General features: G+C 61.1%; 4 protein-coding genes across 4 annotated transcripts; 2 read left to right on the top strand and 2 right to left on the bottom strand.

Moving 5' to 3' along the window:
* Window positions 1-112: 112 nt before the first annotated feature.
* ACA1_061260 (IBR domain containing protein) lies at window positions 113-1,935 on the bottom strand (the record flags this gene model as incomplete). Its single annotated transcript, XM_004339353.1, is given in 2 exon segments — window positions 113-357; window positions 375-1,935. The coding sequence occupies 2 exon segments, from the start codon at window positions 1,933-1,935 to the stop codon at window positions 113-115; spliced, it is 1,806 nt and encodes a 601-aa protein (XP_004339401.1).
* A 505-nt stretch (window positions 1,936-2,440) lies between these two features.
* On the bottom strand, window positions 2,441-3,063 carry ACA1_061250 (parvulintype peptidyl-prolyl cis/trans isomerase; the record flags this gene model as incomplete). Its single annotated transcript, XM_004339352.1, has 5 exons — window positions 2,441-2,474; window positions 2,548-2,619; window positions 2,694-2,767; window positions 2,832-2,907; window positions 2,978-3,063. 5 exons carry the CDS (start codon window positions 3,061-3,063, stop codon window positions 2,441-2,443), a joined length of 342 nt encoding a protein of 113 aa, XP_004339400.1.
* Window positions 3,064-3,309: 246 nt separating this feature from the next.
* Window positions 3,310-10,162, top strand: ACA1_061240 (regulator of chromosome condensation (RCC1) repeat domain containing protein; the record flags this gene model as incomplete). The annotated part of the gene is made up of 23 exons (XM_004339351.1): window positions 3,310-4,237; window positions 4,317-4,417; window positions 4,504-4,560; window positions 4,680-4,778; window positions 4,881-5,005; window positions 5,110-5,248; window positions 5,343-5,427; window positions 5,496-5,632; window positions 5,715-5,842; window positions 5,916-6,104; window positions 6,176-6,736; window positions 6,837-6,999; window positions 7,077-7,170; window positions 7,246-7,390; window positions 7,464-7,581; window positions 7,722-7,896; window positions 7,991-8,281; window positions 8,392-8,510; window positions 8,600-8,891; window positions 9,108-9,394; window positions 9,458-9,619; window positions 9,700-9,913; window positions 9,984-10,162. 23 exons carry the CDS (start codon window positions 3,310-3,312, stop codon window positions 10,160-10,162), a joined length of 4,788 nt encoding a protein of 1,595 aa, XP_004339399.1.
* Window positions 10,163-10,290: 128 nt separating this feature from the next.
* On the top strand, window positions 10,291-12,242 carry ACA1_061230 (uncharacterized protein; the record flags this gene model as incomplete). Its single annotated transcript, XM_004339350.1, has 2 exons — window positions 10,291-12,065; window positions 12,170-12,242. The coding sequence occupies 2 exons, from the start codon at window positions 10,291-10,293 to the stop codon at window positions 12,240-12,242; spliced, it is 1,848 nt and encodes a 615-aa protein (XP_004339398.1).
* Between the last annotated feature and the right edge of the window lie 591 nt (window positions 12,243-12,833).

The raw sequence follows: 12,833 nt of genomic DNA, 5'->3' as shown, positions 1-12,833 counted from the left end.
CCGACCTCTGCTCCGGCTCCGGCTCCTGCTCCGCTTTCTGTTTGCCGGGCGCGATGTCGGCAATCCCGGGCTTCGCAGTCTCATGGGCGGGCTGAGATCTTCTCTACGCGGGCTATGGCGTCTCCTGGGCGGGCTGAGGTCCTCTCTCGCCGGGCTGCGGCTTCGGCTGGGGCTGAGTCTGCGCCTCGGCAGGTTCGGCCTCGGGCTGCGGCTTCGGCTGATGCCTCGGGCCTCGGGCCGACGGCGCTGCGTTGTGGGACTTCGGCTGTCTCGGCCGCGCGGGCTGGGACTCCGGCTGTCGGCTCGTCGCACCCACGGCGGGGGGCTTCTGCGCCTGCGGGGCGAGACGGAGCGGCGCTGCTGAATTTGCGCACCACGTGGTGTCGGGCGCGAGGGGCAGTCCTCCTTGTGCTGATCCCCGACGGCGCTGAGGCACTCCCAGCAGTACTCGTGCCCGCACACGCACGTCATATGCATGCACCCGCCGTTCTTCTCGGTCTCGTTGCCGCACTGCGGGCAGGCCTTGACCTTGAGGCTCGCCTTGCACTCGCGATTGCTTACCACCACCGGCGCCGCCGCAGTCGGCACGATGGCCAGGGACTGGTCGTCGCTGGCCTCTGAGCTAAGAGGCATCGCGACTGCGGCCGCCGCCGCCGCGTCTTCGGCCGACTCACGCGCCTGGAGGCTCTCCTCGCAGGTCATGCCCTCGTGCCACGGTGCGCGGCAGTCGAAGCAGAACTCGGTGCCGCACCCGTCGCGGTCGCACTTGAGCACGCAGCGGGTCTGACCCGCCAGGCCCGGCGGGCCGTGGTCCGTGGCGGGGTCGATCCACAGCGCGTTGCCGCAGTCGGGCGCCGGGCAGAAGCGGAGGTCGGCCATGCGCGACAGGGCATGCTTGAGCGCCAGCGCGTCGAGGCGGTCGGCCACCTCGCGGGTGGTGTTGGCCAGGGCAGCCTCGGTGCTGATGCCGCGCCCGCAGCTCGGGCAGGCGAAGGGCGTGATGTTGGCCCGGAAGATGGTCAGGCCGATGCTGGCGCACCGCACGCTGACGTACTTGCTGAAGCACTCCTTGCAGACTTTGCATTGGCACGGCAGATGCGTCCACTCGTTCTTCTCGCTCTTCTTCTCGGCTTCCTTGTTGCACTTCTCGTTCGCCTTTTCTCCGCCTTCGTTCTCCATCTCCATGTCATCCTCGCTTCGCTTTTCTTCGCCTTCGTTCTTCTCTTCGTTCGCCTTCTCGTTCTTTTCCTTTTCCTCCGTCTCCTCTTCCTTCTCTTCCGACTCGAGCTTGTCGTCGTCGTCTCCGCCGCTCTCGACTTCGAGAAAGTCGATGTAGAGGTCGCAGACAGCGCAGGGCCGCGGCTCCTCGGGCAGCTGTTGGCCGTCGGGTCCCAGCACCACCTCTCTGTCCCTGCCCGCACCCGCCAGTGGAGTCCCGGGCAGCCACGACGGGGGAATCCTCCTGGGCGGCTGCCAACTTTGTCGAGACATGAAGGCCAGCGCCGGATTGTTGCTGGGCGGCATGTTGGCCCGCGCGGACAGCGGAATGTACCCGGGCGGCGGCCGAACGAACCCGGGCGGCGGCGGCTGAATGTCCCAGAGCGAGCGCGACGCATTGGTCCGCGCGGGCGGCGCTGTTGGAGTGTCGTCCCAGCGCGAGCGCGACGGTTGAAGCTCGGATCGGGTCGTCGTCGCGGGGACGTCGTCCCAGCGCGAAGGTCGTGCTGCTTGCGCTTCGATTCTGCGCATGAAGGCATCAAGCGGGTCCTCTTCAGTCGCAGGCGCTGGCGTGGCGGCCGTGGAGGTGGTAGAGGTGCTTGTCGTCGTTGCGGAGGCGTCGGGCAGCCTCTCCTCCGTTGCAGGCGCTGGCGCCGCGACGGGGGCGCACGGGGGCGCCGCTGGTGTCGCCTGAGTGCTGTGCCAGAGGTTCCGCATGCGGGACCACGACGACGTCACTAGTGACTGGGCGGCAGGTTGCGCTAGGCCGGAAGGTGGTGGTGACGGCTCGGCCGTGCTAACAGCAGGTGGCGCCCGTGTTCCTTGAAGACGCGTTGTCATTCTTCCTTTGTGAGTTTTGTGTAGGTTGCGAAGTGGAGAGAGTAGTAGAGAGCAGTACTCCTCTTGAGTGGGTCTGGATACTGCTGGCCCGCTGGGTTGCGTATATAAGTCGTCCAGAGGGGCTACGCTCTTTCGTTGGTCGCAGCCAATTCCCAGCCCTTTCCGCCCAAGCCAGAAAAAGCCGAGCCAAAGCAAAAACAAATTCGGTGAAGCCAAAATCGGCCTGGGAGGTACCGGGCAAGAAGCGGAAAGCTCGAAGCGCTCTGCGCCTGGTGCCTAGTGCAAGGGACGCCCCACCCCACCACTGAAGGCACTCACCTCGAACGCATTCTGCTGAGGATATGTGTGTATTGCTTGTTTGTTGAGATGAAAGTCGCAGTTCTCACTTGCGGTCCTCACACTTGATGAGATGATACCTGTGGGTTTGCGTGCGCGGCATGAGCAGCAGCTAAAGAGAAGGGAACACGAAGGAGACATGGGCTGCCATACCCATGCGCGGTCTTGACGGGAGCGCTCATCTCTCCCTTCTTGAGCGAGAAGGCCACCTTCTCGAAATCGCCTCTAAGCACACGGGGAAGAGTAAAGGCATGAGCGGGAATCACGGCAGCACACGAAGAGGCAAAGGGAGTGCATACACCATCCGGCCGCGAGGAAACCAGCCCAGGTCGCCACCCTGGCGTGCCTTGTCTTCCGACATCTCACGGGCCACCTGTGTAGAGCACCTCGCCCATCAAAAGGATGCTGCACCGAAGTCCAGTTTAGGCACCACGTACGGTGGCAAAGTCCTCACCGTTGTCAATGCGGGTCTTGGCCTCCAAAATCTTGGACTGCTTCTCGCACAGGATGTGCCTGCATCAGAGAATATAAATCAAGTAAAAATGTATTAAGAAAAATGGTAGATCTTGAGTTGATTGCGCACCTGCACTTGACCTGCGAGGCCGGCTTGAGCTTCTCGTCACCACCTCCCCCGGCAGCAGGCTTCTTGGCTCCACCCTTCTTCGACATCGTAGCTGTTGCTTTCTTTTATTTCTTTGTTTATTTATCTAAAATGAAAGAGAAATAACGAATAAATGAAAACTGATTGAGAAAAGAGAGAACGTTGGAGATCTCGACGACTAGACGAACGATCTAGGATTATTCCTGATCGAGGTGGTCGCTGTGCCTCTGCAGATCGCGAGTAGAGGGGGCAGATAGCAAGCGAATTGGAAGGAAAAGAAAGAAGTAATTGGATTAAAATTCAAGTCTGTAATCATGGAGCTAGATGATGAGGAAGACGAACAGCGACTGCTCGACGATGGAGAAGATGAAGAAGAGGACGGCAGGCCACAAGGATGGGAGGAGGGAGGCGTTTCGTACGTCCAGCCGACGTGGGGCGGCCCGCGATCCACCTCCCATTTGTCCTCGCGCGGATCGTTGCATTCTACGCGTAGGGGCTGGGCCACTTCTTCATCCTCTTCCACTGCCCCTCCCTCCTTCACCTCCTCTACTGCCGTCACCTACTACGCCTCCCCGCCCACCTCCACTACTCCCGCCTCATCCTTCACATCCCGACGTAGCGCTGGGCTGGGCGCCTCCACCACTTCAACCGCCGCATCTGCTCCCAGGCACCAGCCACATCCACCGCCCCACACGCGTCCCAGCGGCAGCGACCTGGCCCTGCGCTGCGCCTACTCGTACGCCACAGACGACGAGTCGCCAGTGCCGCAGCCGACGGCCGACGACGAAGGCGACGTGTGGGTGGTGGGCGACGTGCGCGACGCCTACAGCACCCCGTACGGCAACACGCCCTCGCCCACTGCCGCCGCCGCGAGTGGTGGCGGCGACGACGGTGTCGAGTGGCGGCGGGATCCCTACGCGTACTGCCTCGACGGCGACGAACCGGGTCGGCAGATGGGCTACGTATCGGGCGGACGCGGTGAGGGCCGCAAGGGCCGGAGCGCGCCGGGGATGGCGTCGATGGCGACGACGACGATGGCATACGGTGGTGGCGGCCACGCGGCTGAGGGTGGTGGCGGTGGTGCGACGAAGAAGCCCGAGCGACGGAAGCTGAGTCTGAGCGCGACGCTGAACCAGAAGACGTCGTACGACGGCGAGTGCGAACGCGATTGGAACGCGCTGCTGCAGTCCATTCTCGAACTGCACGAGGACACGCTCGAACGCCGCGCCAAGAAAGTCAAAGGTGAGATGCTCTCTTCTTCTTCTTCCCTCTTCCTCTGTTTCTTCTTCGCCTCTCATATCTGTACGTCCTTGCAATCCAGAATTGCAGCGACTGTGCCTGGACTTCAGCGAGGTCGTGTGTCGGTTCGGCGAGCTGATCATCCGTGAGATCGTGCTCGATGACGACGATAAGACGCTCAAGGTGCGCCCACCACTCCTGACCTTGTTTCTGTGTGCGACCCGAGTCTGACCTCTCTCTCTCTCTGTGTGTGTGTGTGTGTGTGTTAGCCTGTGAGACCGTCAGACGGCACGTTTGGCGTGGCCGGCGGAGACAAGTACATTGTGGTACGTAAGTTCAAAAAACACAGATCTCATACATGCGTTCGCCGGTGGTGATGATGTTTTGGAGGTCCATACGCTTCTGCTGAAACCGGCATCGCTGGACCTTCTCTTGCGTTGCGTAGGCGGGCTGCTTCTTCAAGTTCCTCACCGACCGGCACGGCATCTACGACGGCGACGAGTTTGCCATGAAGTCTGGCAACGCTGAGCTCAGAGGACTAAAGGTTCCATTCTTCCCGACTACTATACGTGTCAGAATTATGGTGGCTGGTGATACTGACACCATCATCAATGATGGCGGTGGTGGTTGTTGTTGTATGTTCCAGGCCATGTCGGCACTGGGCATACCCGAGCTCTGCTTTCCATTGGTGGCGATTGTCGATTTCAGGGGCTATCGCCTGTTGGCCTCTTCTCGCCTCCCGCTCGGCACCGACACACTCAAATACGGAAGGTAGCGTCATGTTGCGCCACCATCACAAGTTGTTTTTTTTCTACGTCGCGCCGCAGCTCCAACTGACCCAGCGCGTTCTAACTCGTGCATCGTCATCGGTTCAGTGCGGATGCCGGGCGACAATTCCACAGCTCGGTGGGTCGGATCAACTCGCTGATGAAGCGCGTCGGGCACTCGCTCAACCTCAAGGCCCACAAGCACCCCATCGACGCCGCAGAGATCTACGGCCCGTGCGACATTGAGGTGCGACTCAGCCACGACACGTCTTCTTTGCCACCTCACCCACCCGCCTGCCCACTCTTCTGATCAACCACTTGTCCTTGTCTCTCGTCTTCAGGTCCATGTTGGTCGCGATCGCCGCGTCTACGTGGTCGACGCGGCGCGACTGATGCCGCCATCGGCCGGGTTCGACCGGGGCAAAGGTACTAAGTGTACTCCTCGCCTTGCGCGGCGTTGTAGGATTTGTGTGCTAATGATGCCCGGGCTGTAGTGGTGCTGGTTCCGGCGGACGCTGCCAGCGCGTTGGAGGTGCTCGAGTTTCACCTGGACAAGAAGACCAACCTCTACGTCGCAGTCGCACAGTGGTTCGAGCAGCGGTTCCGACGCAACTCCTCAGCGACTGTCACGGTATAATTCTTCTCTTCTTCGAGTTGACGTCATGGAAAGATCTTTCTCTTACGCGTCTGACTGCGTGACCCGGGTGACTCAGCTGATCTATCGACGGCTCGAGGAGTACGACGCCGTGATCGTGTTTCAGAAGATGGCGACCGAGACGAACGAACGCGCCACCCATTTTGCGCAGCACTCCATCCGAGGCGACGCCATCATCGTCAAAGGGTATTTTATTATTTATTATTTATTATTTATTATTTATTATTTATAGCATTTTAGCTAAATCATTTTTCTTTAGGGCGCGAGGGCAGTGGCTTTACAATTTTCTGCGACCGGAGGCGGTCAAGAGCGGGAAGCTCCCGCTCAACAGCGATTCACTGTCAGGATTCCCCACGCACGACCACACAGACAATCAGGAGGTCGAAGATGCCACCTACTACCTGCTCAAGGTGACCATTCCACAGCTGGCCGCCAAGCTCGACAACAGGTACTCGCGTGTTCTTGGGCCTGTGCGTGTGCGGTAATCTCACGATTGGACTGGAATGCAATGGAATGCAGGGAGTTGGTGTTCGTGAACAGCAAGCAGTTGATTCAGATGGTGCACGAGCACGGCGTCAACCTCCGGTTCCTGGCCTACCTGCGCTCGCTGGTGCACAACACGTACATCAAGCGCTTCCTGCTGTCGGAGATGACCTCGCGCGCCATCAAGGCCGCCCTACGCGGCAAGATGCGTACCATCACGGCCCACAAGAAGAAGGAGCGGAAGAAGCGGCAGCAGGCTTCGCACTACCACCCCGGCGACGAGCCCGAGGGCGACGAGGACGAGGCCTACAAGGAGGTGGCGGTCCAGTACTTCAACCTCATCCTGGGCATGGGCAACGAGAGCAACGAGTGCTGGCGCACCGACGTCAAGATCCTCCTGCTGCTCAAGTACTCGCTCATTCCCTATAACGGCCGCGGCGCCGCAGCGGCCCAATCGAGCGATTGCGGTAGCACCGCCGACCCGACCACGGCCGCGGCCGCGGCCATCGAGGGCGACCAAGACGCCAAGCAGAGTTCCCTGCTGGACATCGAGCACCTCAGCAACTACCACTTCCGCGAGCAGATCGGCAGCAAACTGTACGTCATCACGGTCGCGACTACATCAACGCAGAAAGTGAGGTGGCGCAGTTCTGACCCTGATGACCTCTTTCGCTCTACCCCCATTGGCATTGGCCAGGATGCTGTTTCAGATGCTGCAGAAGTACACGGGCATCAAATTCGACCATGAGACGCAGCAGCTCTTCATCGCCGATCCCACGCAGTTCGAGCAGGAGTGCCCCTTCTCGCTCTACGATGTACAAATCACGCCCTGCATCAAGACCATCCAATACGCCGGCAAGGTACACCGCCCGAGCCCCAACCGCGCGGTTAGCAGTACTAACCGCACACGCACACGCACCCATACCGCCCACACCAGTTACCCGATTTACTGCACCAGTCGTTCTCGCCGGCCGTGACCAGCCGAACGCAGCATGTTCACACCCTCCCGCAGCCCACCAGCCACAACCGAGGTGCGTGACTTCGTTTGCGTTAGCGCTGAGCTTGACCCATGTGCAGTTGGCTAACTGGGGTCTGGCGTGCTGCAGGCGCAGAAACGGAGGAATTGTTCGAAATGGAAATGGAAAAGAGCGCGACGCAGCCAGCGTGCGGCGGCAGAGCAAAGGAAAAGCACGAGCCTGCGCCAGCCGTACCGGCGACCGGGCCGAGCTTTGGCGCGGGCTATGACCTTCAGTACGCCTGATTGCCGGCTGCCTCGTGAGTAACTTCATCATTGCTCATCACCCGACACACACAATGACAACAGGCGATACGAAGAGAATCTGCAGCTTGTCAACGATATTTGCGGGCACAACAGTATCGAGGCAGTGCTGAGCATTTTTCAAGTGGCCGATCTTCACAGCCGGCAGGGACTTCACTTGAAGGTGAGCCTCACGCACACGCACACGCACACGCACACGCACACGCACACGCACACGCACACGCACACGCACACGCACACGCACACGCACACGCACACGCAGCCTAAAGCTCAGCTAAATTCTTGTGTGAATGGGGAGGGCAGGCGCTCAAGTTGATTCACACGGCCTGTAAGACCCTGCACGAGCTGGGCGAATGTCCGGCCGAGATCGTGATCGGGTTCTATTACCTGCTCGGCTTCGTCTACGAGCGCATGAGCGACTACCGACGGGCAATCCGCGCCTTCGAGACTTCACTTGATTTCCTCGAACGCGTCTATGGTATTTATTTTGAACTTCCTCGCGCGTGTGTGTCGTGTGTCGTGTGTCGTGCGTGTGTCGTGCGTATAACGGTCTGAGGCTCAATGTGCGATAGGTGATGCGAGAGAGCCCTGCGGCCGCGGGCTTGGCCATCCGTTCGGGCTGTTGCTATGTTCGAAGCTGGTGGACCTCACCGAGCACGAGCTCCAGTTCGCCGCCGCGTTCCGGTTCTCCAAGAAGTTCGAGGATTTCTGGAAGATCTTCCCGTTCCCCATGAAGGGCGTCGCCAATGGGCACCTCACCGAGCGCATCTTCTTCTCCAACGATCCGCCGCTGGCCCTCTTCGGCGCCCACAAGAAGCGCAACCTCCCCGAGGACGCCCCCACTCGGGCCTGGCTCAAGCGAGGTACAATTACAATTATTTGGAATATTTGTGTGTGCGCGGTGTGCGTGTGCGGCGTGTGTTGTGTGTGAAGTGTTTGAATTGTTTGAATTCACATGTTCGGTGGCTGTCAGTCAACGTGTTCGACAATTTGGGCGACGTGATGGTATCCACGCTGATGCTCGGGGGCGAGGACGGATTCTTCGACGAGTCGACCAAAGCCGAGGACGAGGACAGCAACGATTCGACCGAGGTACAGCAGCGCAGCACTTTTCCCTCACATTGTTGGCATTCTCAGGATTCTTTCGCTACCACACCTGTGCTTCGGTTACAACGCAACAGGAAGACGAGCAGACGGCCAACAACAACGGCGAAAACTCGAATGGCGCGCCCAAGCCCTCGCTGCGACAGTCGAGCCGCAACGTGACCGCTCTGTCTTCAAAAACGGCCGTCTCGCCCACTCTTGCGGGTGGCGCTCACGGCGCTGGCGGCTCGCTGTGGCTGTGGGGCCAAGGGCGCAACGCCTCACTGGAGGGTTCGGGCTACAACCTGGAGCGTCCGTGTGTGCTGTCGGGCATTCCCTCGCCCGTCGTCGACGTCGCCTGCAGTTCCACCCACGCCCTCTTCCTTGTCGGTGCGTCGAGTCCACCAGCGCCCCCAATCTAAAGACAGTGGACTGACTGACGCGTGTGCGCTTGTGTGTGTGTGTGTGTGTGTGTGTGTGTGTGTGTGTGTGTGTGTGTGTGTGTGTGTGTGTGTGTGTGTGTGTGTGTGTGTGTGTGTGTGTGTGTGTGTGTGTGTGTGTGTGTGTGTGTGTGTGTGTGTGTGTGTGTGTGTGTGGTGTTTACAGAGTCTGGCGATGTGTATACGGTGGCGGACAAGCTGGTGGAGAGCAACAGCATTCCCGTGGCGCAGCCGCACCGAAAGGGCGACGGTGCGCTCACCCCGCACCAGGTGCCGCAGTTGCAGAAGAAGGGCCGGCGCGTCATCAAGGTCGGCTGCGCGTCGGGCTTCAACGTCGCCCTGTCGCGTAGCGGCAAGGTCTACGGCTGGGGCTCGTCCTCCCTGTTCCCGCTCCGCACCAAGGACAACCGCACCGCCACGCCGGGCATCCCGCACACGATCCGAGCGCTCAAGGTACGACACGCACACCACCGCACACGCACACGACGAGCTGTGTACTAAATTTACAACCAATAGGGCAAGCGCGTGGTCGACGTTGCGTGCGGCGAGCACCATGTGTTGTTCATCACGGGCCAAGGCGAGGTCTATTCGCTCGGTACCGGCGTACTGGGCGCCCTCGGGCAAGGCACAACGGTGGACCAGCTCGTGGAGCCCAAGCAGATCTTGGCACTACAAAAGGTGCACCTTCTTCTGCCTTGAGTCTTTCTTTACAGGTTGGTGTTGCTGACGTCATGGTCGGTCACGTGGGGGGGGTGCAGGAGCACGCGGTGCGAGCCGCGGCGGGAGAGAACTTCTCGATGGTGCTGACGCGCGACGGGGTGGTCTACAGCTTCGGCGCGGCGGACAAGGGCCAGCTGGGCCACCCCGATCCGCAGGACATGCCCACGGGCTATCCCTGCCCCATCGACGCGCTCGCCAAGATCAAGATTACCAAGATCGCTGCCGGCCACCAGCACGCCATGGCCATCAGCGGTACGCGCCACAGGCAACACACACACCACCGCACACGCACACGCACACAACTGATATAATGTCGACACAGAATACGGGGAGGTGTACCTGTGGGGAGCGAATGACGCCGGGCAGCTGGGCTTCGAGACGGAGGACGACGAGCAACTGGTACCACGCCACCTCCCGTTCGGCCTGCCCGTGGTCGACGCCGCCGGCGGGAAAAGCCACACCGTCATCATCGACCAGGCCGGCCGCGTCTACGCCTGGTAAGTAACCGGTTGCCATGCAACTAATCCGACTTGTTAGTTACCTTAGCGACAAGCCAGTCAGTAACTAATCACCTTTTCACCGACACTAGGGGTGCGCGAGCGTGGTCGCAGCTGGGACACGATAGCCAGATGGCGGTGCGCCAGCCGCGCGTCGTGCAGGGCCTGATGCATGTGCGCGCGCTCAAGGCCGTCGCCACCTACGGCATGACCCTCGTTCTCACCGAGAAGGTCGACGAGCACTCGTCGGTCGTATCGGCCGCGTTGACCGCCTCGCCGGTCCCGCCGCTCGTGCTCCCGGCCTCGCTTTCCGAGCCGGCCCTCCTCCACGCGCGCGGTCGGATCGGCGGCCGCGGCGGGCCACTGCTCAAAGAGCCCAAGAAGATGAAGAAGAGGAAGATCAAGAAGGAGCAGCTCATCCAGCGGCACATCCTGCACCACGCCGCACCCAACCTGAGCTCGCTCCGCTTCGCCAGCAAGGAGCGGCAGCAGGCCTCGATCGCCCTGCGCGACAAGCTCATGAAGCGGCCGTCGCGCGACGAACTCATCCGCCGACGCATCATTCGACCCATCGCACCGTCGACGTCGACAACAACCACGACAATGTCGACACCGACGGCCACAGCAGCCACTTCGCTGAAGCCTGGTGGTCAGCAGCAGCAACAGCGGGTCGTGACCATGCTGACGTCATCATCGCCTGCAGCGTCAACGCCCGGCCTCCGCAAGAGCGGGACAGCAGCGATCGACACGCCGCCGACCCACGCCGCCGCCGCCAGCAAGAAGTCGCAGGCCCAGCAGGCCAAGTCCTCGAAGCAAGCCCAGGCGCAGAAGCAGAAGCAGATCCTGCTGCCGATCGACAACAGCAGCCGGCACCACGAGTACCACGGTGAGCAGCTGAGCGACCTCGACCGCCAGGAGAAGAAGAAGAACAACCGCCACAAGTGGTTCCACGGCTACGTGCCCTACGTCAAGAAGCGCGAAGACGAGGACGTCAACGACGTGCCCTACTACTCGCTGGCCTCGTCGTCGGGCCTCGGCGCGTCGGGCGGCGCCGGCAAGAAGAAGACACCGCGGCGGCGCAAAAAGAACCGGCGGCGGTGCGAGTCGATGGTGCAACTGCCGCCTGAGCTGCTCCTGGCCTTTGCCGAAGAGGACTACGACGACGATCTCGACCGCCGGCGCCGCGTCCAGCGCGAGCTCTACACGCTCGCCGCGGCCAAGGAGAGCGAGAGCGTCGAAGTGGTCGACATCAGCGACGCGCACGGCGGCAGCGGCGGTGGCGTCGGCGGCGGATTGAGCGTGGCCGGCGTCGGCGGGCTGCTAGGGACGTCGCCCGGTTTGGGGTTCGAGCCGCACTCGCCCACGCTGGACCGGTGGGAGGAGATGCAGGTGGCGCTCGGCGACCGGGAGACCGTCACGTCGACCCCGCGCCGCCGGCCGCGCGGGCAGCTCGTGAAGAAGAACAAGAGCGAGCGCGAGATTTCGTTCCACCAGCGGTCCACCACCGACATCGACGTTCCCCCGCAACCGCCCATGCAACAGTTGCCTGGCAACAATCTCAAGCAGTCGCACCTGCTGCACCCGCACCACGGCGGCGCGGCGGCCCAAGCGGGTGCGAGCACCGGCAAGGGCGCGGGGGCGCTGCACGTCAGCTCGGGGCGGGTCAAGCGGCACGCGCGGAGTCACAGCCGAGACTCAAAGTCGAGCGAGGCCCTGCGGCACTACCACGGTCACGGCCACAACGCGGCCGCGCAGCAGCCGCCGAAGCCGCATGGTAGGGAAGACGAGTATGAGCCGGAGGAGAGCCCCGAAGAGGAGGAGGAGAGTTCGTACGACGAGGAGGAGGAAGAGGCCGAGAGCCACATCTTCGGCGCCTGGATGGGCCGACGAAGCGGAAGCCACGCCAGGTAAACGACACACACTGGCACATGCGACACTACACACACACACTGACACACACAACACACACACACACGCACACACACACACACTGATGGTCTGTTGCGCGCAGGCGAAAAGGGAAAGGCAGCAACATCCTCAAGCAGCGGAGCGATGACTCGTGGAAGTGGAAGGCTTCATCTTGAGAACAATACATAATCATGACTGTACAAAGAAAGAGAAAGAGCGAAAGCGAAAGCGAAACGAATGAGCCAACGACGATGACTGCGAAAGAAGTGGTCTTGCCAGGTACTGGTGGTAGAGGAAGAGGTCGGAGCGGGGGTAGACGGAGTGCGAGGCCAACAGCCCCGAGAGCCAGCCCCTTGTCGACCAGCGAGGCTGATCTTGGCGCCCATTGGCGCGCACCTCGTTGCAGCCCTGGAGCACGCTCTCGTCGCAGTCGAGCGGCTTCAGGCAGTCGAACCAGACGACGTTGAGTCTGGCCCAGAACTCAGCTCGGCCTCTGCACTTCCACAAAGGCGAGGAGCTAGTTGTTCGAGTTACCCAGCCTGGGGCCAGCTGGTGGAGGATGTTGAGGCAGCAGTTCTTGTCATCGGTGGCCTTCTTTAGATCGGGCAAGTGGGGTGGGCAAAAAGAAGGAAACTTGCACCCAAACAGATCATCGTCAATGGAAGGCTGCTTCGTCTTTTAGTAAGGCTCTTAGAAGAACACAACTGTACATAGAGAAAGAAAGAAAGAAGCGAAAGCGAAAAAGAGGGAGCAGGCTCGGCTACGAA

The sequence above is a fragment of the Acanthamoeba castellanii genome (assembly GCF_000313135.1).
Source record: "Acanthamoeba castellanii str. Neff unplaced genomic scaffold scf7180000084599, whole genome shotgun sequence".
Taxonomy (NCBI): Eukaryota; Discosea; order Longamoebia; family Acanthamoebidae; genus Acanthamoeba; species Acanthamoeba castellanii.
The sequence above is the reverse complement of the archived record's forward strand: the minus strand, read 5'-3'. Positions and strand labels throughout refer to the sequence as shown.